Below are 26,698 nucleotides of genomic sequence, written 5' to 3'. Positions count from 1 at the left end.
AATTTCCCTATGTCACAAGTGATAATTCAATAAAGGTGTTTGAAAAAAAAAGAACACTAGAAGGGAAAATATAACAAAAGAGGGTAGACGTCTGAAGATACATAAGAGAATATTTGCTATGGAAGATTTACTTATTTATTTATTGTGTTGATGATCAGGAAAGCCTGACTGGGAACAGAGTTCCCTTTTTAGTGGAGTCCCAGTGAAAAAGCTCCAAGTGATGCATATTAAATGTTATATATAGTGTAGGGAGAAAAACATCTGACAAGTGTATATATAGTCTAATTAGTGAATAAAGATATTTTGTAAAAGTTTATACATTGTATTAAAAGTCATTCAATAGTATTTTGAAAAGTTTACATAATAATGGAGTCACTGCAGATAATACAATAAGGCATGGATACAGATCATTGTTTTGAGCAAAAGAAAATGGGAATAATTCAATACAGAGACATAAATTTCAGTGGATGAGTAGCACTGTATAATGCATAAGCTGTTTCATAACAAAGACATAAAATACAGAAAGGTACATAAAAGCAGCATACTTCCATGCTTTCTTCTTCTTTTTTATTATTTGTTAGCAGCTGGTGTAGTAAACTAAAGACTGACTGAAGGAGAAGGACTAGAAATGATTAAAAGTGTAAAGGAGGAAGAGATGGAGGGGAAAATATTATTCTAAAGGTGAATGGAAGAAAGATGAAGCGAGTTTAAACGGTGGGGAGGATGTTGGTTAATGTGAGTGAGTGAGAATACAGAGAAGAAGGGTTGTGAGAAAAAGACATCAGGGAAGCAGTTAAAGGGAAGGAATATGTATGGAATTATAGTTTAGTCTAGGGATACTTATCCAGGGTTAATGGAGGGGCAGAGCCAGAGATTCTGCAGGTGTGACTTTAAAATGTTTGAGATGTTCTATTTTTAGAGAGATAGGTACCATGTTCCATGCTTTCTTGAGATAGTTTGAGAATAGTATCAGCAGCTGTATTGCTAGATTTAGTGATGTGGATGAGCTGCATTTGGACTGAGCAAAGTGGTCTATTTAGTTTGTACGGATGGATTACAGTTGTCTGAGGTGGACAGTTTGTAGATTTATAGATTAGGTTATAAGCAAATGCAAGCTGGGAGTAAGACTGTATGTCGAGTACTTTGAGACAGTTTAGTTCTTTGAGTTCTAGGCAGTGGTGGGATTTTTACAAGTGATTTACTGCAAACTTTGCTACTTTGTGATAGCAGTTTTCGAGCTATGAAAGCTGAAAGAGTTGTAAGTTGGTGAAAATAGAGGCTGCGTAGAGAAATGCCGGGAGTAGTAGGGTAGAGGTCAAGTGTTTTCTGGTTTCGTCAGTGAAGAAATATTTTACTCTATATAGGGAAACCAATGTAGGGTGAGTTTTCTTTACTGTATGTTGGATATGGTAGTCAAATTGTAAGCTGCTGTCAATGTAGATTCCAAGCAGCTTAGTATGTGGGACAATTTCAATTTTACTGTCATTTGCTGAGAAAATAACAATTGTGAATTTATTTGTAGAAGTCAAACAGAATTTTAAACATTATTCTCTGGGGTACAATACCTGGACCAGAATGGATAAAAATTATATCATAGGAGGTTACTAGGCTAATGGCCTGGGGCCATTACAAGCCTAGCCAAGAGTTTATCCCAAAAACAGACCTCAGTCAGCATTTGTAACCCCTGTCAAAGACGGACACAGGTAGAATCCCTGGGGCAAATTTGTGGTTTCCCATCCACTCATCAAGGTTGCACTTGAAGAGGGTCAGTGAAGTACTATGTTTGACGTGTATGGGAAGTCTATTCCAGAGACGGGGCAGCCTCTGGGAGAGGAACCTTTTTCTCCAGCAAGTTTTGTTGATGTTGCATATTAGATTCAGGCCTTTCGAGAGGGTAATGTGCAAGGAGTTAGACTTACGGATATGAAGCATCTTTAGTAGGGCAGGTCTGAGATTGCCTTGTAGGCGAGACACAAGTCACCTCTGAGCAATCTGTACGATACCAAGTAGAGGGATAGTGATTTAAGCTGAACCTATCTGCTAGCAGGTTGGCTAAGTCAACAGGATCAGTATAAGTGACACTGTTAAGTACTAAGTCGGAACAAACCTGGGCTTTGCCATGGAGGCTCTTGACGTAATTGACGAAGGTTTTGTGGTTTCCCTTTGTTGTGGAGGCTAATTTCGATTCGTAATTGGCTTTGGAGGTTTTCAACAGTGATCTAATTTACTTGTTGAGTCTAAGGAGGGAGTTTTGCCAATTTGGAATTTGTTCCTTTTTACCCTTAGACAACAGCTTCTTTCTTTTGTTTAAAGCCTACTGATAGAGGATGTCAACCAAACAGGTTTACATTTCCTTGAGGAGCAGGTTTTATTTCTGTTGGGTATGGCTGAGTCCATGCAGTTGTACAGGTGCTTGTATACTGCATTGGTGTACTGCTCAGCATAGATGTCTGCATATTCTGAGGGGGTCGGTGGTGTGAAGCTAGAGATACCCTCCCCTTAGGAGGTTGTAGTCAGCTTTTGAGAAGTTTTTTTTAGCTTGATTACAGCTGGGGGGGGGGGGGGTTGGGTGGAATATAAACTTTGAGCAAGACAGTCCGATGTTCTGATGCTCTGATCTCACCAAGGAAGAACATACTATGAGAGTGGTGCAGCAGTCACCCATGTTGGTGAGAATCAAGTCCAGAATGCTATCTTCCCTTGTAGGAGATGAGACAAGCCGTTCTAGTGTGTTAGAATGGATGAAGTCAAGGAATCATTGAGTGAGTGCCTTAGTGCAGGAACAGTTCACCCAGCCTATGGCGGGGAAGTTGAAGCCACCAATGATCAGGGTGTTAGGGGTACCTTGATGGAGTCAAGTAGATCCAGGTAAGAGGAGTGGGTGTCCTGAGTCATGGAGGATGTCTATAGCTGGCTATAACTTGGATGGGTGTCTTGCCAACTGTCAGTTGCACCTGTAGTAGTTCCAGTGTGTCATGCTGGCAGACCAGTATGGAGGGCATGCCTGTCCTTAATGAAGACAGAGACTCCACCACCCTTAGTCTTCCTGACCTCATTTTGGGGTCAGAATGTGTGGAATGAAGTATACCTTGGTAAGGCAGGGGTGCTCTCCACAGCCCTGAACAAGGTTACTTGACCGCACAGACATTGGCATCTTCCAGTGTGGGGAGAGCCTCCAGTGAATGTATTTTCAGGTTAAGACTCCTAGCGTTTAGCAGCATGACCTTCAATTTGTTTTTTTTGGTAGATCTTTTATGTTGTGAAAACACACCACTGCTGTAAACAATGTAAAAAAAAACACACTACTCCACACCAGGAAACAGTTTCCTGGTGTGGAGTAGTGCGTTTTTTTAACATCTTTTATGTTGGAAGATTTGCCTTTGTATATTTCCCATGAATACGTGTAACTGACTGAAAGATATCACACGTGTCCAACAACTATTGCTCCATGCACCAATAAAATAAAAATGCAGGTAATGATGTAGAAATGAAACATTGGTGCTTTGCTACTTGCCTGTTAAAAAGAAAAGAATCTAAAGAATTGGGTAGTAGCAATGATTTGAGATTTTTATGCAAGTGGGAATTTTCCCTGGAAGGGAAAGCTAGTAAAAATGAAAATGGCATTTTAAATCATTGCAGAAATAAGAGAAAAAGAGATGAGAGAAAATTATTAGGTATTATTTATCGGGGATGACAAAGGTTAAAGTACTGCAGAATAAGGGGAATCTCACAGAATAAGAGGAGCAACTGCAGGGAAAATAAGGAAGCATTTCAGCAATATGCATGAATTTAGAAAGGTTGCTGTTAAACTATTTCTGATAAAAATCACAGAATGCAAAAATGTTTAGCATAATGACTTAAAGCAAAAGAAAGTAGAAAGAGTTGAAATCAAACTTAATAAGACTACAACAAGAAATATAACCAGAGATTCTACAATGGTATTAAGCGCTAGTTTGGAAATTTTATGAAAATTCATATAAAGCAGAGGAATGGGTAACCAAGAAAAGGTACAAATGGAAATGCTTATGGAATACATACATACTTTTGCAAAGGTTAGAGGAAGACCAGGCTTAATAAAAGCCAAGAGAGAAAGATCTAAAATAAAATAATAATAAACAGAGAAGTATCCTGGAATAGATGGTATTGCTGTGGAAATTTGGAAGTTATTTATGTTTATATTAAACAAAAACATGTCACAGGTGTTACCAAAGTCAAAAAAGATGGCTCCGAATAATTCTGTCAAACGGAAGGCCAACATTTCACAACATTAACAGAACAATGAAGATCCATGGAGAAGCAGAGTATAACAAAACACAGCTAGATAAGTCTTAACACAGAGAGACATTCAATAATGTATGCAAAGATTTTACAAGTAAGTAGTGTTAATAAGATTATAAAAATGTTCTGAGGCAAGAATTAAGGTGAGAAGTTTTCCCTATGATAACCTATGTTTGAACAGAGGAACCAGGCAGGGATATCTCCCTTACCTTTCCTATATTCTTTGCAGTTGGAGCGGTTTGAAATGAAAATAATGGATTCACAAATTCAAGGATGTAACTAGTATGGTAATCAAGAAAGGCTAGCTTTATTTGCAGATTATATTATTTTGTACCCGACAAACCTGGAAGGGGACATTCTATGTTGTAGAACATTTTGCTCCAAAAAGAGTTGAAATCCATAGGCTACAGAGGTAAACTATATGCCTGTGTATGAACTGGTTTGGCAATATCTACATTTATGGGGGACATAAGATGAAGCATTTAGATATATGGATTAAAATATTCTTAGCTTCCATATCAGAATTAAGTGGAAAGAGATTAAACAAAAGATAATACAAAAATTGAGAAACTGGAAGCTCTTGATTCTGAATAAGGATAGTAAAATACAGGCAGCGAAAATGTTTTAGTCCAATTAGTTTTATATAAAAGTCAGGCATATTTTTATGAAACAGAGGATGAGATGTGAATGGCAATCAATTAAGTGTTGAAGGATATTTAGGAGGGGAAGTGGGCAATTAAGATAATCTAATTCTACCCTTAGAACCAGGACGTTAAAGCTACATATTTAAGGTTCATACACATAACTCAAGCAGAAGGTTATAAAAAAGTAGAAAATGATGATATTAAAATGGGAGGGGGGTTAGGAGATAAAAGGGAGACAAGGATTTTGGATGCAAGTCCTTAAGGGGAATAACAAACAAACATTAATATACTTATAAAGTAACAAAAAGCACTCAGAGCAAAGCCAGAGCAATGATGGGAAAGGGAAATTTTATCATGTCTTCAAGCACATTTATAGAAAATAGGCAACACTGAGCTGGAATTTACTGAAGAAAATTAGCAGGGGAACCAAGGTATTGATAGGAAATAACTCGGGAGGGAAAAGGTAATACGAGTGGGATGAGGCTAAGCAGAAGTTTGGACTGCAGGTTAGAGTGTGCCTTCCCTATAGGAGACTGATAAATGAGTACAGGCAAAGAGACAGGGACAGGAAAATGATACAGTCTTTGGTTAAGTCTGAAAAAAATGCTGTTAAAAAGGGATAGTTAGGAGTGCATATAAAATATTGCATGATAACTATAATGATCACTCAGAGGTGATTAGAAATGATTGAGAAGTAAATGAAAAAGCAATTCATAAAGGAACAATGGGAAGGAATTTCTAGGTTCCCAGGTATGCAACAAAGTCTAGAAGATTTAAGATTTTTGCATGCAAGTGTTTTCACAGGTATTTCTGTACCACAAACAGACTTAAGACTTACTTTTCCTCAATTCAGTAGCACATGCCTGTATAGAAGTGATATGGAAGAGATTAGTAACAATAGAAAATGCTTGCAGATTTTAAAAATTCACTGCAGAGTATTACTACATAAAACCTGGGGGAACAAATGGTAGTAATTAAGGAAATTATTCCTTTGAGTTCGGATATACAATCTGAATTGCACAGGCATATTAAGGTCTTACTAAGTTTAATAGTACTAACTTCCAAAAAAGCAAAAGCTAGAAAATGGAAACCAAAATCTATACTAAATATAATAAAAATCTTGAATATTGTAAAGCAGAGACAAGAACTACAGGTGGGATCTATAGCGAAGGGAAGGAGCAAAGTTCACAGAAACTGAATTTGTGGGAAAAATACATGCAAAATAACGCTCAGCATGAGGAGTGATGTTTATTGAAGGTCAGGAACTGAGCAATTTGTGTAATGGTGTAAATAACAATTGTTAAAAATTAGCTATAATTCATGATGGTAATAATAGAAACTGTCATTATGGTTTGTTTTATTTTCTATTAATGAATCAATAAATGTATGTAAACCCATGTTGCAATTTAAGATATTATGAGTTAGTAAAAATGCTAACAAAAGAACTTGGACCACCAACAGAAGGAAGGGGTGAATTGCTGGTTATTAACTGAAATGGAGAAACCAATCTATACGTTTAAATGAATAAACATGAGGTTTGAAAGCCATGTGGGACAGCAGGGTCTTGGTGGGGTACAGACACACAGGCTCCTTAGCAGGCATGGGTAAAGCAAGGGGGGAACCGTATCTATTCTCGTCAAAAGGGGGTTACATAGAGCACTCTAGCTTTTTTTTTTTTTTTTTTTACAAACCTCATCATCACAAGAACCGGGGAACAATGTAAAGGACAGGAGAGGCATTTATGAACTAGTGCATCCTTGGGCTATCTCCTACAGGAAAAAAGAAGATACTGCACTTGCACTTGTCACAGATGCATTGCAATTTTCATCATAGACAGAACCTACAAATCACTGACTGAAGAGCTATTTCTAGGACATTGGGAGATAATGGCTTGTTCCTGTCTGCAAGACATTTGGCCTCCCCTGGAATGTGTCTGGCTGTGAGGAAGTGGTTGGACTGAATGGTCCATTGCTGGACTCTTATGGCATCTCAGCACAGTGGCTAAGACAGGGTACTCTCACCTGCTGATGTTCAAAACCACTTCCATGTTGTCTGAATGCATGGCTATCACTTAGGGAGGGAAGTTTTGAAAAGATGCGAGGATAAGCAGGACAGTGATGTGAAGATGCAACTACTCAGTCCACTGTAGTGCTCACAACCAAAGGCAGACCTCATCCATGGTATATGGTACCTTAGGAGTCTGTAGCTGAAAGGGATTCCCCAAAGCTAAAGGCAATGTTTTCAAGAACCACTTTGTATGAATTTTGTAACCAAAGGAAATTTTCATACGATGGAATACTGGATCCAAACTCAAACTACTGTGCCCACACTGCCCAGTGCAGGACTTGTGTACACAGTCTGGTGAGAGCTATTCATACCTCTCAATCATACAGATTTTCGCAGAATGCCTAGATTTTTGCCTCTTATTTTTAGTGAGTTCCTCATAAAATTTTGTTTTTCTGGCAAATCACTGAGGATTAAAGTAAAAAAATAATGACTGGTGTTTGAGTTACAGACTTCATACTCTTCAGAAAATTCATGCCAATTCATAATTTGTTATTTTATCAACTTTCTAAGTTTGTAAGAGCAATATTTAAAAATTGTCTATATTTTTGGGCCTTTGTCCGCCCAGTTATATATGGCTTTGTCCAGATTTATTGGTCTTGGAGATTGAGAGGTATGGTTATTATGACCTCTGGAATGATGTCTATGTTTTTTTGGTAGGTCTCTGTTGAAATCGTGCAAGAAAAGACTATGCTGGATTTTGGGGAATGAACAGTAGATATCTGGTCCCTTGGAAGACAGGCTGAGCAGGGAGTGGGATCTTCTCTGCAGAAAGTATGACTTGCAAATGATACTTTGCAACATTCAGTGTGCTCACCACAGAATGGAAACTGAGCAAAGTCTCCATCTGCAATATCAGAGTATTATTGTTAAAGCAGTAATAAACTATCCATTTAGGTACAGAAATATAGTAGCTTTGCAGCTTTTGTGCCTCTGATGAGCTGCTAATATGGACATGCAGTTGGTGATTATCCTTAGGATGGATGTAACAACCGAAAAAGTGGGAAATGATAATGACTGGCTCCTACCTAGAAGCAAAAATACCCCATGGACTCCTTGGCAACCTTTATATGGCAGCAGACATCTGGAAAAGTCCAAACAGCATATCCAATCTCCTTCACACAAATGTGAAAGGACTGAATGTACTGTGACCACACAAAAAGTCAGCTATGGGATGGTCCAAAGTCTTTTGGGTTTCCCTTCTGTTCTGTTGAGACTTCTCAATTGGCTTTTTTTCTGTAAGACAGTGGCAACATCCTTCCTTGCTAACTTGTTTTTGATGACACAGCTTATCTGGCAGTGATAATGTAGTGGGGGACATCAAATATAACATGTTCCCATTCCAGAGTATAGAAAATAATTTATACTTGACTTCGCTATTTGAAAAAATTCCCAGACTGCAAAACTCTGATCCTCTCTTAATTGAAGTCCTTATTATCTCAACTGCATCTACTGCAGTGGTGTTGCTGCGGTAGCGTTGTCGCCTCACAGTAAGACACTGTCCGGTTCGACTCTCAGCTAGAGCATATTCTGCGTGGAGACATGCGCGAATGGGCCTACCTTCATTGAAGGTTGTGCGCCAGGCCTGGCAAGCCGGTACGTAAAAATCAACTGCCAATCATTAGTGGACCGGAGTTCCACTGTGGCGACCCCTCACCGGGAAAAGCCGAAAGATATGAACGATTATCTCAACTGCATCAGTTCAACTATTGTCGATTACCACTTAAATAAACCAGACACCTGCAGTCTGCTAAAGCATCTGGTTACAGAAAGTCTCCATGGTCTTCAATTTAGTTTCAGTATTTAACAAAAAACATGCTAATTTTACAGAATTGAAGAAAAACATTACATTGACTAAATCTGTTATCTCTTTGTATACTCTTGTAATATACAGAGTGCATAAACATGATTTGAATCTACCCTCTTAATTCCACCTTTTTTCTGTGCCTTGCTACAATGTAACAGTTTAAGCAATAAGCCACGTTTTTACCTAGTTTATTATTAATATAGTCATCTACCACTCAAGAAAAGTTATTCCCACATACATACTACATCACTGTACATATGCCTCCCTTTACATTTTACATTTATAAACATACCATCTTTAGTGTATTGTATTTCACAACAATGTCAAACATTCAACATGAACTACATACTGCATTTTGCAACCATGATGAAAGATTCACCACAAAATATCTATCTGAAAAGCTACTTTACTTACATTTGATTCTTCCCCTCCATTTTGCACATTTTAAAATAAACCGCACATATTGAATTGAGAGTCCCCCACCATTTAGGAATTTGCTTTATTAACCTCTGAACAGTCTACACCCTCTCACCATAGCAACACAGTTCAAATCCCAGCTTCCTCCTGTGACTAGCATAAAGCAAGACTCATGTTCCTCAGTCTCTCATCAGTTCAAGCAACTCACAATGGGAAGTTTTATATTTGTTACTTGGGCGGATACCCTGGTCCTTGAACTTTTTTCAGCCACAATAGTTTTGTTTATACACACAAGTAGTAGTATTATATAACTAACAATCATGTAAAGCAGAGACAAATAAGAGACAGTAGTGATTAAACATACTAGCAAGACTTAGAAATAATAATATACTTTAAAAACATGACAATTGCAGAAAAGGGCAATAACCCCATTATTAATGTTCAGCAGACTTACACCCAATATAATATTCAGCTGTAAACATACATCTAACATTAATGTCATTGAAGACTGCTTTGATGTAAAGCAGAAATTGCTAATACAATGGCTGTGTCTTCATGGCAAATGATGGTAACCTCTGCTTCTGTTCTCATTACCTTGTTGAAAGTTACACTAGTTTTTTTGGATTTCATTCTCTTGTTGAAACTGTGCCAAAGCCACATATTATGCTAGCTCCTCTGCTTCTCAGAAAAATGTTGTAGAAGATGTAAGATTATATCTATGGGCTTCAAGATTTTCACTGCTTTATTCTATATTTTTCAGGCGCTGGTGACCTTGCTTCTCAAACAGACGGGACCTGAAAAAGGACAGTACAGAAAAGCCACTTTGGAGTCCTTGAAAAAATTACAGGTCTAAGACTGCACTCCTACAGCTCTAGTAACCCCTTTCACAGTTTTATACATGACATATACTAGCAAAATACATACGCTAGAGACAGTTGCAGCCTGGAACAATAATTTTAAAGTACCATCCAGCAATGGCATCAAGCATATGGTGCATTTCACTGAATATATCTCTTGTCAGAGATTTGGGATGCATGGCTAGGCTTAAAAAAGCCGCTGTAGTTTTTAGCTTAGTAAACACCTATGAACCTACTGAAAGTACACTGGATACATAATGTAATTTACACCTGCCTGCAAAAACAATATGGTATATCAATAAATGTGCTTCTTGAACCTATACACAACTCTGGATTCCTTATCTGGAGTAAGGATGGGGAGTGATATGTGAGCCCACTCCTGAGGGAGAGGATACGGTCAGTCTTCTTAGGAATGCAAACCACTCTACCTTAGGTTTCCTATGCAGTCTCTGTGACAGTTTAGAAAAAATCCACTGGGTGAGGAGAACCATCAAAGAAGACTGTTGAGAAGACCTGCAAGCCTTCTAAAGTTTGCAATGAAAGAACAGAATGGGACTAGTTGGCCAATTCCCAAGTTAATTCATGATTTTCAGGCAATTCCAAAATTTGGGGTATTGTATGAGGTACAGGCCAGGAAACGTGTTCCTTTTTCCCTATCTTGTACCTCAATCAGAAGCTTGAGTCTAGGTGTTAAGGTTTTGTAAGTGCTTTTTGGGGCCTATTGGGAGGAGACACAAGAAGGGAACTTGGAAAAGGATTGGGTCCTCTTGATAAGATTACTTAAAAGGCCAAAGGGCACTTTGCCCTATTGGAGAGGCAAAAAGATCTGAAGACACCCACAGTCAAGAAAAGATGCAGCAATTTTTTTTGTTTGTTTTGTACAGGTACCAGAAAAAGATGCTGAAAGTTTTGCCAAGGAATACCACAGCACAGAATTTGCAAATCTCAGTGTATGCACCTATATCAACAGCTGAAGAGTTGATGCAGAGAACTGACATTAGAACCGACACCTACTACAGCAGCATCAAAAGACAATAAGAACCTAATTCAGATCAAATCTTTACTCCACAAGGTGAATACATGCACAGTTGTTTAAAAATGCATATGCATCAATCAGATATTCCACGCCATATAATCTACTCCAGGTGGCATTTTTGGGTCTGTATATATGTTACTCTTATTTTCTCCAAGACAGACACCGTTACATTGTACTCTGTTTGTTGTGACTTACAATCTCCTTTTAGGACAGAAATTATTCTATGCATATGACATTACAGTATACACCCGTCACTATCAGAGGGTTCTCAAAGGACTTTGGTAACATAAAAGCGATGAATTCTAATAACAAACAAATCAAAATGCCTTGCTTTAGTTTCAACTAATACTGACCATTCAGTTGACAGAACTCAAACAGATATGTTAAAGTCCATGAATGACTAATATCTATTACAAATAAAGTACTAATTCTCAAGTAGCATGGGCAGTAGAATAGTAACCTGACAAACGGCTAACACACTACTGCAAAGGTAAAAGGCCTGGGACCATAAGTGATACTGAATCAGAAATGGATCCTGGTTGTGGAAAACATAACAGGTATAAACCCAGCATTCCCTAGGGAGATTTCCTCCCAGGTAGCGGAAGCTAGTGTATGCAAGACAGTACTGGGAAATGAACAGTCTCGTAAACACTTTACAGTCACTGGTACCTCCCTATTCCTTTAGGCAGCAAATGCACTGTTTAATTTTTCGCTTTTACTGTACTGTAGCAATGTGCATGCTGAAATGATACCATCCAAAGAAACAAAAAAGTAGAAAACAGTCTGGCGTTCTTACTGTCTAAGGTGACAAAACATGATGGATACTTCAGCACCTCTTATTGGCTCATAGGCAAGTACTTGGTTAGCTGCCCTTGTGGGCCATTTTACGTCTAGCCAAGTTCCATTTTTGTGCCCCCAAAAAAAACTATTGGCTCTTGAGAGTTCACCCTAATAAGTTAACCAATGCAAAATGCAATTGCTCTTATATTATCATTTGCAAACTGACGTTGCTGAGGTGTTCACTGGGGGTATACTTCTAAAAATGACAATTTAGAAAGAAAAAAAGCAGCTGCATGAGTATTTATCTTGCATTATCTTCTTACTCAGTGAAGTGAAATTAAGTGAGCCTATAAAGAACACACTAGCTGGCTGTCTTCAGTCCTACTGTGAGTGTGGTCTGTTTACACCTGTAAAAGCAAAGGCCCCATGACCACAGATTCAAACTACAGTCAAGATCTTTTGAGTCTGCAAGCTTCACAGGTTAGCCCTCTCTGAAGACCATCATCTCTGTAGTTTCCATCCTTCTCCCCTTCCTATAAATATTACCTTTAAAGATGTCATGGACATGCATGCACACATAAACACCCTTCTAGGAAATATACAGCATCAGTGGTGAGGGCAAGAGTGACATCAGACACCATTACATAAAGAGCTGCCAAGCTCTAACAACATCTGATTGAAATCAGGAAGTAAACAGTGCTTTTATCTGATAAGTTCTAACCATACATGGTTTACTTATGTCTACCAAGTTATCCAAAAGACTGAAACATAAATATTTAAACCATTTAATAATGAATCATACGTACAAATTTCCACTGTCACTGCTCTGTGAGTCCTTAAGATACAGCGAGAAATCAATAACGCCAACCTGTGCAGAAAAGCAAATTTACTGTCATCAGTACTGGGACACCTTCTATGTATTTAATTTCTGTTTGAAAAAAAATGCACATGATATAATGCAACAGCAAAGAAAAAGTACAGTTGTGTACACTTACCATAAATGTAGATGTTCGAGTGTATTCACTGTTGCAGTCCTAACATATGGGTTATCCAGCTCCCGGTAGCCCTCAGTCAGCCCGAATACCAGAGTCCTTAGTATAGGACGTCGGCTGCCGTCGGTTGTAAACTGATGTCAGAACGTCAGGTATAAAGGGAGGTGGCCAATGCCATTTCCTCAGTTTTTCTTGTCTTAACTGTCAGGAACCCCCAAAAGAAGGCCAAACCAGGAAGGAAACATCCTGGAAAAAAGCCATCCAAAAATAACATAAGTAGTCTGTGCCTTAAGAAAAAAGGGAGAATGGAGGGTGGGAAACCAGGAATGCAACAGTGAATACACTCGAACACCTACATTTATGGTAAGTGTACACAACTGTACTATGTTCTTCGTGTTTCACTGTTGCAGTCCTAACATATGGGTCGATTCCCAAAGCCCAGGAAGAAAACAAAAAGGGGGGAGGAAGAATCACAGATTAAGGGTTGGTAAGGAGGCCTTGCAAAACTGCAGAGGCAAAACCAGCCCTAGATTTAGAAAACAAGATAGGTTGTAATGCTTTGTGAAAGTATGGACAAAAGACCAAGTAGCTGCTTCTATAATGTACTTAGTAGGCACACCTCTCAAAAAAGCTGCAGAAGTAGAGGGCTGCTCTAGTAGAATGGGTCCTAATACCCTGGGGGTAACCTTTCCATGCTGCATAACAAACGTGACTACGATGAGCAATCCATTTGGAGATGGTTTCTTTGGAAATAGCTTTACCCTGAGCCCCAGGAGCAAAACTAACCAACAACTGCTGAGACTTCCAAAAGGGTTTAGTCCTATTTAAGTAAAATCTCAACTGTGCACATCAAGAGAGTGCAGAATCCTTTCCCCTTTATTCTGGGGGTTACTGAAGAATGTAGGCAGATGAATAGACTGGTTAAGTGTCAGACTGGAGACCACCTTAGGCATAAAGGAGGGATTAGTTCTCAGAGAAACCCTGTATGAAAAATAATGAAAGGTTCTACTGCCATTAAGGCTTGCAGCTCCGAAATCCTTCTGGTGGAAGTAATAGCCAAAAGAATGGCAGTCTTCCATGAAAGGAACTTTAAATCTGCAGAGGCAGCAGGTTCAAAGGGAGGAAGAGTAAGCTTCTCCAGGACAAAAATTAAGATCCCAAGCAGGAATAGAAGCTTTTCTGGGAGGTCTATGATTGTTAGCTCCCTTCAGGAACTGTTTCATCAAGAGGTGAGAAAAAATTGGTTGCTCAAAAGAACAATGAGCAGAAAATGCTGAAGCATGAATCTTAATTGAAGAAAAGGAAAGTCCATCATTAAGTAAACCTGCTAGATAATCAAGAATGAGGGAAAGAGAAGGTTGGGAAGACTCTTCTCCTTTAGCCAGCATCCAAGAGCAAAATCACTTCCATTTTTCTGCATAGGATTTCCTGGTGCTAGACCTCCTGGCCTCATGAAGAACTTCAATCACCTGCTGGGAAAGATTTAAAGTATTAGCCAGGCAGTTAAATGCACAGTTTGAAGATGAGGATGAGGAAACTTTCCCCCTTCCTGAACCAACAGATCTGGTACCAGGGGAAGATGCCAAGGATGAGCTTGGGAAAGGCGGCGAAGAAGGGGATACCAATGCTGCCTGGGCCAATCTGGTGCTATAAGAATAGCCTTTGTTTTTTTTATCCCTTATTTTTAGCAGCACTCTGGGAAGAAGAGGCAGAGGGGGGAAGGCATTAATTGAAAGTTGTGTCCATGGGAAGGACAAAGCATCCACTATCCATGCTTTGTTGTGAAACTCCCTGGTGCAGAAGGTTAGAAGGAGATGATTGGTGTGAGAGAAGAAAAGATCCACCTGAGGACTGCCCCAATGCTTAGTGATGCGATGGAAAATGATCTTGTTCAGTTGCCACTCATGAGGATCCAGAACATGTCTGCTCAATTGATCCGCCAAGGAGATTAGCCTCCCTGGAAGATACTGGGCTATGAGATGTATGCCCATGGAAGCTGCTAAGGACCATAGTTTCATGCTGTGTCTTCCCAAAGGTTTAGAGTGAGTCCCCGCCTGCTTGTTGATGTACCACATGATTGTGGTATTGTCGGTCCTGATCAGAAGAGTCCGAGGGTAGAGTAGGTTCTTGAAAGCCAGCAAGGCCTGCTGCACTGCCATCAATTATTTTAAGTTCATGTGCAGATGAATCTGTTGGGTGCTCCAAGTCCCTTGTATACCCCTGCCTTCCAGATGTGCCCCCCCCCCCCATGCATAACCTGAGGCGTCTGTGGTGACAGTCTGGCTGGCAGGTGGTGGGCAGAAAGGCAGACCCTTGTTCTGAGAACAGGCTGTCGCCCACCAGAGAAACTCCATTTGTAGACAGGGAATAAGGGAAAGAATCAAGTCTAAGTCCTGTGTGTGTTGACACCAAAGGTTCTCGAGGTACCACTGAAGTTTTCTCATATGCAGCCTTGTATATGGGATCATCAGGATGCATGAAGCCATGAACCCCAGTGCTTGCAGGAATTGCATTGCAGACAGCTGGGTCATGCTTGCCAAGTTCTTGAAATAAGCAGACAGATCTTGTTGTTTGTCTTGAGGAAGGAATACCATCTGGGTGGCTGTATTCAGACTCGCTCCAAGGAAAACTCCCTTGTAGGAACCAACTTGGACTTCTTCTCATTGAGGGTGTAATCCAAAGAAGTGAGAATGTCCTTCACGTAGTCCAAATGCTTTTTTAACTGTTCTGGGGAGTTTGCTTGAATGAGACAGTCGTCCAGGTAAGGATAAATTTGAAAGTTCCTCTGCCTGCAAAAAGCAATGGCTGGTGTCAGGCACTTTGTGAAAACTCTGGGAGCAGTAGATAAGCCAAAGGGCAGCGCAGACAATTGGAAGTGTTGCTCCCCAGCCCTAAAATGAAGAAACTGCCTGCAACTTTCCCTTATTGGGATGTGCAGATAAGCCTCCTTGAGATCCAAGTTACCAGCCACGAATCCTTGTCTAACATTGGCAGTAACTGTTGAAGAGTGAGCATCTTGAATTTGGGAAGCACCAGAAAAGTGTTTAGAATAGACAGATCCAGACTAGGGTGCCATGTGCCCCCTTTTTTTAGTACCAGAAAAAGTCTTGAATAAAAACCTAGGCCTGCCTGATTTGCAGGAACTGGCTCTATAGCCCCCATAGTCAGTAGAGAAGAAATTTGATTCTCTACCTCTGCCCTGAGAGTTCTTGGAATGTCTGGGAAACCTTGCAGAACAGGGAAGGTGTGAAAATAAAACTTCTAACCTTGGTTTACTATGTTGAGCATCTATTTGTCGTCTATGATGGTTGACCATACCCCTGCAAACCTGACTAACCTTCCCCCCAGAGGAAACCCTGGGCCCGCAGAGGTAGGCACAAGAACACTGGAGTCATTGAGAATGCTTGCTTTGGGAAGCTGGCTTAGAACTCCCCAATTTAGCAGAAGAAGGATGTCATTGTTTAGTCCTTTGAGGGGCAGAACCCTGCCCTCTGGAAAATCTGAAACCCCTAGGCCTAGAGCGACCCTGCTTGCCAGGATCAGGGAAAGACCAGTTCTTGGAAGGATAATGCCTACTAAACTGAGGAGGCTGAACCTGAAGGAAATCTTTTACAGCTTGCATAGATTTCGCCATATCCTCCAACTTTTTCAGTACTTCCTCAGCCTTGCTACCAAAAAGGTTGTCTTTGTGCAAAGGAACATCCAGCAATTTAGATTTTACAGGTTCAGAAAGAGCTACACCCTAAGCCAAGCATGCCTTCTAATAATGGAACCAGTGGCTGCTGCTCTGCAGGAAGCCTCCAAGGTGTCAAAACCACAATGAAGAGAATGCCTATTAACCAGAGTGGCAGAATTTAGTAAATCTTGTAAGTCTTTGTTCTCTGACATGGAAGCAATATCACCAAGCTTAGCCTTAATAGCCTCCAAAGTATGCTGCTGATACTTAAGCATGTGAAAAAGACAATTCACAGATCTAATGGCAAGAGTTGCAGAGGTATAGACCTTTTTACCCCACCTGTCCAAGGCCCTAGACTCCTTATCAGAAGGTACAGGGTTTTAGCAATAGTAGCCTTAACACCCTTGGGACCTTGAGAAATAATCTCAGGATCAGCAGTAGGGTTTCGAAAAATAAACTGATGAGAATCAGGAACCCTATAATACCTATCAGGTTTTCTGGGAGCAGGAGGAACAGAATTAGGAGTTAAAGAATTTTCCATGAAAACATCATCCACAACTTCCAAAACAGGAGGTATAGCCAGAGGTTTATGCTGTGGCAAATCTAAAACTTCCCGGATCCTCTTCTTAGACTGAGGGAAATCCTGACTTTCCCATTTAAAGTGCTCCCTCAAAGTATTCAAAATATCCCCAAAGGAAAAATCTTCTGGAGGGGAGGCAGAGGGGATGGAATCCTCAGCATCAGAATCCTCAAAGCCAGAAAAAAGTTGAGAATTTCCTTCCTCACCAGCAGAAATACTGGAAACTTCAAAATCTGATTCAGACAAAACATCAGGAGACAATTCCCTAGCCCTCTTGGAAGGGGGGGGGGATGAGAGCCCTTAATAAGGGTAAGAAGATCACCAGCCATCGTTACTAACTGGGACTGAGGCACAGGAGAGGAGGCTGTCGCCCGCTTGTGGGTAGATTTGCAGCTGAAAGGTTTGCTATTAATCCGGAGGGACTCAGGAGGCCTAGCAACTGCAGAAGTCTGAGCTAAGGTAATCGGTGAAGAGGTGTCAGAAGCCGGTGCCTGCATAACGGCTCCAGACCCCACTGAGTCGTCAACAGGCAGAGGGTCTGAAGACAAGATAGCAGCCTGCAGCATGGAAGACTCCGTAAAGGTCTTGCCAGAGGCCTGCGGCTGAAAATCTGTGGACTGCAGGGGCTGTGAAAGCACCTCACTAGCTCCCGCTGGGCCGATGACCAATTTCACCGGCGTGTTGTCAGCAGCTTTAACCCTAGGCCTGTCGCAATCCTTGTCCTTGCATTTCCTAGGTATATCCAAAGTCGGGAGAGACCAGAAGACGCCATACCGATGAACTTAGGCCAGACTCCAAAATGCTTATATAAAATCTTAGCTCTACGGCGTATGGTACGCGGGTTGAAGGAAGCACAGAGATCACAGTTAGGGACGTCATGCTCAAGGCCCAAACAAGTTATACAATAAGAATGAAAATCACGGTGTGGAATCTGTTTTCCACAGGCAAGACAGTTATTAACTTTATCTGACATTCGTTAAAGCAAGAAAAGAGGATCCCAACGGGGTACTTATCTGAAGCAGTCTTCAACTTGGTAGTCGGAATGCATAAAGAAGGTAAACGGCTGACCTGCACTAGTGCAAATTGCATCTGCTTCAGGCTCCACGGCAAGAAAGACTGAAGAAATGGCATCATCCGCCTCCCTTTATACCAGACGTTCTGCCATCAGTTTAAAACAGACGGTAGCCAATGTCATATACCGAGGACTCTGTTATTCGGGCAGAGTGAGGGCTACCGGAAGCCGGATAACCCATATGTTAGGACTGCAACAGTGAAACACGAAGAACATCACATGTTATATGGTAGAGGGATCTGCCTCGCATGTTGCTATACTATGAGTGATCTAATGTATATATCCATGCAGCTCATAGCATTCTTATAAAATTAAAGGGAAAGAAAAATCTTCAGAATAATTCCTCCCAGCAAACAAAGTGTCACCTTTAATGGTACTATTCCATGACACTGAAATACCAGTGGTAAAAGCAGGAAGTAATATGCAACTTCAATGGGAGGACAAATAAGCTGAATGTACATGCACAACATGCCAACCCTGAAACTAGTCAGTGATGCACACAAGATATTTCTATGGTCAATGATGTGGCATTCTATTCAGACTTCTACTCTTTTCCTAATCACTCTAAGCAGAAAAACTTCAGATGAATAACCCACTAAACAGCAGAGAAGAACAAAGATCCCAAAAACCATAATTCTAGCAAGGTTAAAATCTGATAAAGTAGTGGAAAATGGAGAAACAAAAACTTTCTCAAGAAGGAGACCTGCAAAGTCCCAAGAAATGAGCATCTCCAGAAGCAGCTACTATGACAGTGTTGTTCACAGGAAGCCAAGGGAGCCAACTCAGTAAACGTCTGTCTTTTTCTGCCACACTTTAACAAAGGTTGATGAAAGAAAATCTCTGCTATCAAGCCTGCAAAGGTAATCTTTAAAACAGGTGACAAACAGTTGGTAAAATATTTACTTTTATGGCAGCCACAAGACATTCAATTTAGCATACAAAGTCTGACCTAAAAAACAGTCATGCAACTTAACTACAGTAAAAATTAGCAATCTTCCAGAAGGACTTTGGGTCAAGGTGAAGACTCACATTCACAACTGTTAAACACAGTGATTCTAGGAAAAATTTCTGAGCTGTATGATCACTCCCACAGAAGGGACAGCAGCAAAGAGTGAAAGATTACATAGGTACCTGCCATAATAATCATCATACCTGTACAGGAAGGCCTTGTGTACCTACTTGCAAAACATTAATTCATGTGAAGGGCTCATCACAGGGGGCCTAAAGCACTAGAAGTTGAAATCCATATATATGGTTTATTATATTACCTATGCCTAGGCAATTTTCATAAAATGTAAATATTAAAAAGGCACAGTACACAAAATTACAAGATAAAAAAAAAAAAAAAAGTATTACAATGACAACATAACCAGGTCAGTTGAAATAGATATGCCAGATCTATTAAACTACAGAAACATAAAACTAACGATATGGATAGTAAGTAAAATGTTCAAACATAGGGACCACTTGAAGCCATGTAATAATGTAGACTAAGATGTTTATCAGATTCCAAAAGTATGTTTTCTGATAAGCAAATGAATGGATCCCGAAGGATTCCACATGTGCCTTAAAAACCACCACCTATTCCATTCATGGTAACTGAGCACAAGGGACAAATTGGCCAAACCCATGCTAGCAGTTCCTGATGGTGGTGGTACAGGGACCCAAACATGCAGGACCAGATAAACAGGAATCAGAAATGTACAGATAACTCATGCTCTAACCTGATATCAATGCAAGCTGCACAGAACCTGTATAGTACGACAGTAGCAAAGTAGCCAGTCACTGGTTGCAGGTGTTTAAGTTTTGAGTCCAACAATACCTGGTATGGGGAGCAACAGTAGTCTAAGCATGAGGAAACAATGGTATCCACAGCCAGCAGGAGAACCGAAAATGGTATAAGGGACTTACAAAATGGTCCTAAGGTCAAGAAAGGAAGAAGTGATGTTAGCTAAAACTTGGTCCTTGTGTGTCGGTCTGTCATCAAAAATGACATCTAAATTCCATACTATGACAAATTCCAGTTTGTCAGTGTGACAGAAGATGCTGAGAGACAAAACTAGACCAAAATAATTCCATAAGGTGGCATAAGCATACATGGCAACCATCTTGGAGGTGATGAGATATTGAGCTTCAACTGATTACCAACTATCAAATCACAGATGCACTCCAAATCTGCACCTAACTTGTCTATGGTAGACAAATTCAAGTTTCTCATCAGCATAACAAGAGGTACTGCAAACCTTTCCTCTGAATACGTCTCCCAGGGGAAACATATACATGGTGACTAACACAGGGTACACAAAACAAGAAATTTCTAGAACACCATATGCAAGACAGTAATAGTAAGATGAAAAAAAAAACACCTGAAACTAGCTCTATGCCTATAATACTTCGGTTAAGTCAAAATCAGTCCAAAAAGATCTTTATGTCCCATTGTGTCAAACACTGACGATAGGTCTAACAGAATGAAAACTAATAAAGACACTGACCCTTTAAGTCTGAAATAATTTCCTTTGTGCGTGACTTTTATAACGGCATCTGTTTTATGGGAGGCTTTTACTGCAGCATCTCCAATGAAAAAAAGCACAATGTAAATACTTTAATATTAGCTATTGACTTTTTTGTCATTATTTTTTGTTTAAAGTAAAAAAAATGTTTCACAAACCTGGAACTCGGCACATGAGCTCCACACACTGTTAAAAAGAAAATACATACATACATCAAGTAATGTGGCAGGGCTGTTTAGCAAAACATATTAGAACTGGACTTATGTCATCTCTAAAATGCAGAAAGAGGAGGCTGACTGGGTGGCTATATGATTTAGTGAGGGCTACTTGCTATTAGTTCGGGTTGCCTAAGATAACATGAGGCAGCTTGAAAAAGTGAAAAAGATGAACAGGAGCCTGTGGTAATGAACTCAAGAATTACCACTATGAATTTTTTTTATTTAGTTAAAGTTTTGTTTATTTTTAACAGGATTACAAGTTTTTCTTTTTTTGGTTTGTGTGTGTGTGTGTTTGAGAGACAGCTCTCTGCTTCTGTGTTCTAGAATTGGGGACAAAGGTCCCAAAGAGGGAGAATTTTAACTGTCACTCCTCTAACTCACTTAGAAAAATGAATAGAACAGGTTTTCAACCGATATGTATTTTGTATCTGTCATTAGTAATAGGTTCATAGGTTCATAGGTAGATACTAGGCTATCTGCCCTAGGGCATTTATAAGCCTAGCCAGAGTGTATTTGGCTTCCGCCTCCCTATTAGATTAGCCTACTGTGCACCTCTGTAAAGTAGGTCACAGAAGGTACCCTTTAAGATTAGTTTACTGTGCCTCTGTCTAGCAGGGACACAGAAGAGATCCCAGGGGTGAATTTGCGATTTCCCATCCACGCGTCCAGATTTCGCTTGAAGAGGGTCAGCGAGGGGCTATGTCTAACATGAATTGGGATTCTATTTCAGAGTGAGGGGAGCCTCTGGGAAATGAATCTGTCCCTCCAGCATGTCCTATTTATTTTTGTGCTGAGGTTTAAGTCCCTGGAGAGTGTAGCTCTAAGGGACTTGGATTTTTTGAGGTGGAGCGTGTCCATTAATTCTGGGTTTGACATGGCTTTGTATGTCAGGCATAGATCGCCTCTGAATAGGCGGTAAGCAACTGTGTAGAGCTGGAGTTTCTTTAATCGAGCTGCATAGGACATCTGTTTGCAGCCCATGATCCTCTTGGTGAGGTACTTTTGGGGTCTCTCCAGTTGCTGCAGGTGTCGGGTAAGGTACATGCCAAAAGGGGCATTGTATTCAATTATGGGCCTGATGAGTGACGAGTAGAGGGGCACAATGACCTCTCGATCTAGATGCGAACCCTTTCGTGATAAAGTGGGCTGTATAGAAGGTCTTTCTAACCACTTTAGCAACGTGATTATCAAAGGAGAGATTACTATCTACGTTGGTCCCCAAATCTCTAATTACTTCTTCCGTGCCAATGGATTACCACCTATGTGGTAATTTGTGGGCACCTTGTTTTTCCCAAAGGGGATGACTATGCACTTTTTAGCATTTAGCTTGAGGCCGTGGCTCTGGCACCAAGCATCAGTCTCTGTGAGACCCTTCTGGAAGATGCTTGTGTCAGCTGGAGATTCGATTATGGCCCCCAGTTTGCAGTCATCTGCAAACTTTGTCAGCCATAATCCCCCTGTGTTAGCCTGAACCTCAGAGAAGTATATACCAAACAAGAGAGGTCCCAGAACTGAGCCCTGTGGGACGCCACTTGTAACTGGTTTGGATTCGGACATGGCACCTGCGATTCTGACCATGTGGGTTCTATCCTTGAGCCAGTTTGCAACCCATCTTGTGATATAGGGGTTGATATTTAAGCTGGTAAGCTTATTTATGATGCCCGAGTGGGGTATTGTGTCGAAGGCTTTTGCGAGCTCCAGGTAGGCTGTGTGGACTACCTTGCCCTCATCTATGGCTTTGGTAACTGTTTCAAAGAAATCAACTAGGTTTAAGAGGCAAGATCTGCCCTTAACAAAGCTGAATTGGGTAGGGTCCAGTGTCTGGAGGCTCCCAATATCTTTCTTTATGAGTTCCATGATAATACGCTCCATAGCTTTACAGGCCAGACTAGTCAGGCTTATGGGGCTATAGTTCCCGGGGTCCGTTGTGGCACCACCTTTGTGGAGTGGGACCACTGTAGCTGTATGCCATTCTTTGGGTACATATTCTGTAGTAAGGCTAAGTTTGAAGAGTGACTTAATGTGAGGGTTCAGTTATTCTTGGAGCTCGTGTAAGACACAGCCTGGGACACCGTCCGGTCCCATAGATGCTGTGTTTTTTGCTTTGGAGAGGGCAGCTTTCACCTGTGAGTCTGTGATGTCAGGGAGGATACATTCAGCTGGGATAGGCGTTTGCACCTTTGGGGGGGGAAGGGGGGGGAGAAGTTTGCGCTGAATCTGTCTGCCAGGATGTTGGCTATGTCTGTAGGTTCGGTATATTTTGTACCGTTATGCAACAATTCAGAGCATATCTGGGAGTTTCCGCCCATGTTTCTGATATAACTAAAGAAGGCGTTGTGATTATCTTTAGTGTCTAGGGCAATTTTTCTTTTGAAACTGGCCTTTGATGATTTTATGAGGGATCGAAGTTTCTTGCTAATACTGATCAGAGATGCCTTCCCTTTTTGGGATTTTGCTCTGTCATGTAAGTAGCTTCCTCCTTCTGTTGTATAGCTTATTTATGGCCGGGGTCCACCAGACAGGTCTCCTGTTTTTGGAGGAGTGAGTCTTGGTTTTATTTGGGATAGCACGATCCATGCATTCCTGCAGGTGCTCATAGAATGCATTTGTAAAGGATTCTGTGGATTGGGCTGTATTATCCTCTGGCCCGGGGGCTTTGAAGGATTCCACCTCAGTCTTGAGAAGTGCAAAGTTGGCTTTTGAGAAATTCTTTACCGTGATTTCCTTGGCTGGGGGTGGGGACAGGATATGGATGTCCAGGGAAATTTGTTTATGGTCTGATCTTACCAATGAGGGGTTTACCTCTGGTGTGGAACATAAGAGTCCCCATGTTGGTGATTACCAGGTCCAATATGTTGTTTCCTCTTGTGGAGTGGTGACCAGTTGTTCCATCGCGTTAGAGTTTATAAATTCAAGGAACCGTTGGGCGAGGGTGTTTGGGCTTGAGTAGTTTTTCCAGTCAATGTTTGGGTAGTTGAAGTCACCCAATAACATAGTATCTGGAGAGACCTTCATATTCTCCAGTGTTCTCAGGAATGCCAAGTCGGGTTCCTGTAATAGGGAGGGTGTTCTATAGCAGGCTACAAACTGAAAGGCAGTTTTGCCCGCTGTTAGTTGCACATGGATGGTTTCCGATGCTTCGTGCAGTGCCACTAACCTGGAGGTGTAGGTATCTTTGATGAATCACCAACAAGCACACGACCAGAGATATCACCAGGAACCGGATAATTTGTAGAAAACTCAGCTTTAATTTAATTTAACTTCACAATTAAATGTGCACAAAGGATGGTTTAAAATCACAATACAGTCAAGCGCTTTCGCCCGGGCTCTCCCAGGCTTTATCAAGACAGTGTTACACTCAATATGCATTCAATTTATACATTTGCCACTCCAATAGCCAATTATACAATTATTTAATTAGTGTAGTCTCCTTAATATATAGTTTAAAGATACATACTTGATATTAGCTACAGTTGCAAAAACAGAACTTGGAAAATAACTAAGTGGAAACAAAAACATCTTATAAAAAACTTCTTAGTTGATTTCTGCCATCATTGCTTTTTTGAAATAGCATTTCATATCATTCTATTATACATTATATTATAAGGGTCCCACCATATCTAATTAAAAAAAAAACTATTTTTAAAAAACTTATTACAATCCTATTGTGTTAAAGATGCAATAAATATTAAAATTACGTCCTGTAAATGTAAACTTAGATATGAATATAGTTGTATCTATAAATATAAATATATATATAAAATGTTTAACTTTAAAATTCTTAAAATTAATAGATCTTAATGGATTTATAAATCACAATATTGAGTTTAATAATCAATACATCTTCTTTTTCAAAAATTTTATACATTCATATATATGTATCTTTAAACTATATATTAAGGAGACTACACTAATTAAATAATTGTATAATTGGCTATTGGAGTGGCAAATGTATAAATTGAATGCATATTGAGTGTAACACTGTCTTGATAAAGCCTGGGAGAGCCCGGGCGAAAGCGCTTGACTGTATTGTGATTTTAAACCATCCTTTGTGCACATTTAATTGTGAAGTTAAATTAAATTAAAGCTGAGTTTTCTACAAATTATCCGGTTCCTGGTGATATCTCTGGTCGTGTGCTTGTTGGTGTTGTTGCTGTCATTGCCTTTTGGTTCCAAGGATTTGTATCTTTGATGAATATAGATACTCCCCCTCCTTTTGTGCTTCGGTCCGAGTTTTGGGGCCGAAACGCATGGTATGAGTTATAACCTGGCAGTGCTGGGGTGCTCTCAGGAGCCTTGAACCAGGTTTCTGTTACTGCACAGACATCGATTTTCTCCATACTGAGGAGAGCCTCGAGTGCTTGCATCTTGAGATTTAGACTTCTGGCATTGAGTAGCATTACCTTTAGTTTTTTTATCCTTGGATTGTCTATGGAGGTGGGTTTGTCCTTTGAGCCTTGCCTAAAAAAGGCACTATGGGGGTGGCAAGAGCCTTGGCCAGTATACGAAAGCCTAAGGGTGACAAGTGCAAGCCATCCCTAGTGAAGCAACGTGGCTTGTTGAGCATGTCATCCCAGGCTGAAAGACACTGGATCCCCTTTGAATGACACCAATACTTTAGCCAATTGTTGAAACTGATCATTTTGTCTTTATACTGTGGCATCATTCTAGGTGAGGGCAAGATGCTACTCAAGGTCAGGGTCATACCAGCCTGGGCTACATGATCAGAGAGCTCCTCTATGTCTCTTTTCATGTAGTCCAGGGAGGTACGTCTCAGGTCATTCACACCAGCATGGACAATGACGGAGTCATACTTGTACTTGCTTTGGAGTGACCTGAGTGCTTGCATTATGTGGCAGATCCTGGCACCCAACAGGCAGCTTACAGTGACCTTCTCCTTGTTCAGTCTGGTGAGCGGGACATCAGTGTGCCGGACAACAGAGTCCCCTATAACAAGTGTATTTGGTGTGTTTGGCCTTAAGGGCTGTGACTGTGAGGCACACTGATTTTGTGAGATATGTGATTCGTGGATATTGTTGAGGGGTGGCTGTTGCTTGGATATCTGCTTAGGAGGTCTTTGCTGTTTAGGCAGATTTTTATTTAGAGCCTCCGAGTATGTTTTTGTGTGGTTATGTGTTGGGTATGCAGATGCAATAGGTCTGTGTGAGACTGGATTTGTGGTGCGGGTGGTTACCTTTTCCTCCTGACTGACTGTGCCAGTCTTGGGTTGAGAGAGCTCTGCCTCCAGTGTGGCTGTGTAACTGCATCTCTCACATGTATTAGAGTTTGTTGGAAGGAGGAGAGGGTTGTCTGTGTACATAAGGCAACTGTAACATTGCCTCAAAATTCCCAGATTCACCAGCTGGACTGGAGAGTAACCCTGAAACTGACCCTTGGACATACCAGATTAGTATAGGGAACTGTTTTTTTACTGATCAGATTAGGGAAGGGAATTGATTTTTCACTAGATCTGGAAGGGCTAATCGCGAGCCTAATACTTATGAGAAGTCAAGGAGGGTGTAGTGCTTTAGTTAGTTAGTGTTTCCTTATAAGAGCTGAGCAAGTGCAGGGCTTTAGAAAGAGAATAAAGTGATTAATTTGAGAGTTTGAACAGTTCTAAGGGAAAAAGTGAAGAGCAGGCTTTGTGGAGCCTGGAATAGTTTAAACCTGTTTAGGCGGCGCTGCCCGACGCTGCTCAGTGCGCAAAACCACGCAAAAAGAGAGTTGTAGGGTTTTAAGAGAGAGGGATCAAGGAGTTTAGAATTGA

At 40.6% G+C, this 26,698-nt stretch overlaps 1 protein-coding gene across 1 annotated transcript in view; it reads right to left on the bottom strand.

Annotated features, from left to right (window-relative positions):
- The window catches only part of RUFY1 (RUN and FYVE domain containing 1), a 2,127,773-nt gene that overhangs the window by 1,416,021 nt on the left and 685,054 nt on the right, over positions 1-26,698 (bottom strand). Inside the window, exon 6 of the mRNA XM_044069383.1 lies at positions 12,690-12,751. Coding sequence (XP_043925318.1) covers positions 12,690-12,751 — 62 coding nt within the window. The remainder of the gene's footprint in view (positions 1-12,689; positions 12,752-26,698) is intronic.

The sequence above is a fragment of the Protopterus annectens genome, chromosome 4.part0, assembly GCF_019279795.1.
Source record: "Protopterus annectens isolate FY-2018-M chromosome 4.part0, PAN1.0, whole genome shotgun sequence".
Taxonomy (NCBI): domain Eukaryota; kingdom Metazoa; phylum Chordata; order Ceratodontiformes; family Protopteridae; genus Protopterus; species Protopterus annectens.
Note: the sequence above shows the minus strand (reverse complement) of the source record. Positions and strands in the feature narration are given on the sequence as shown.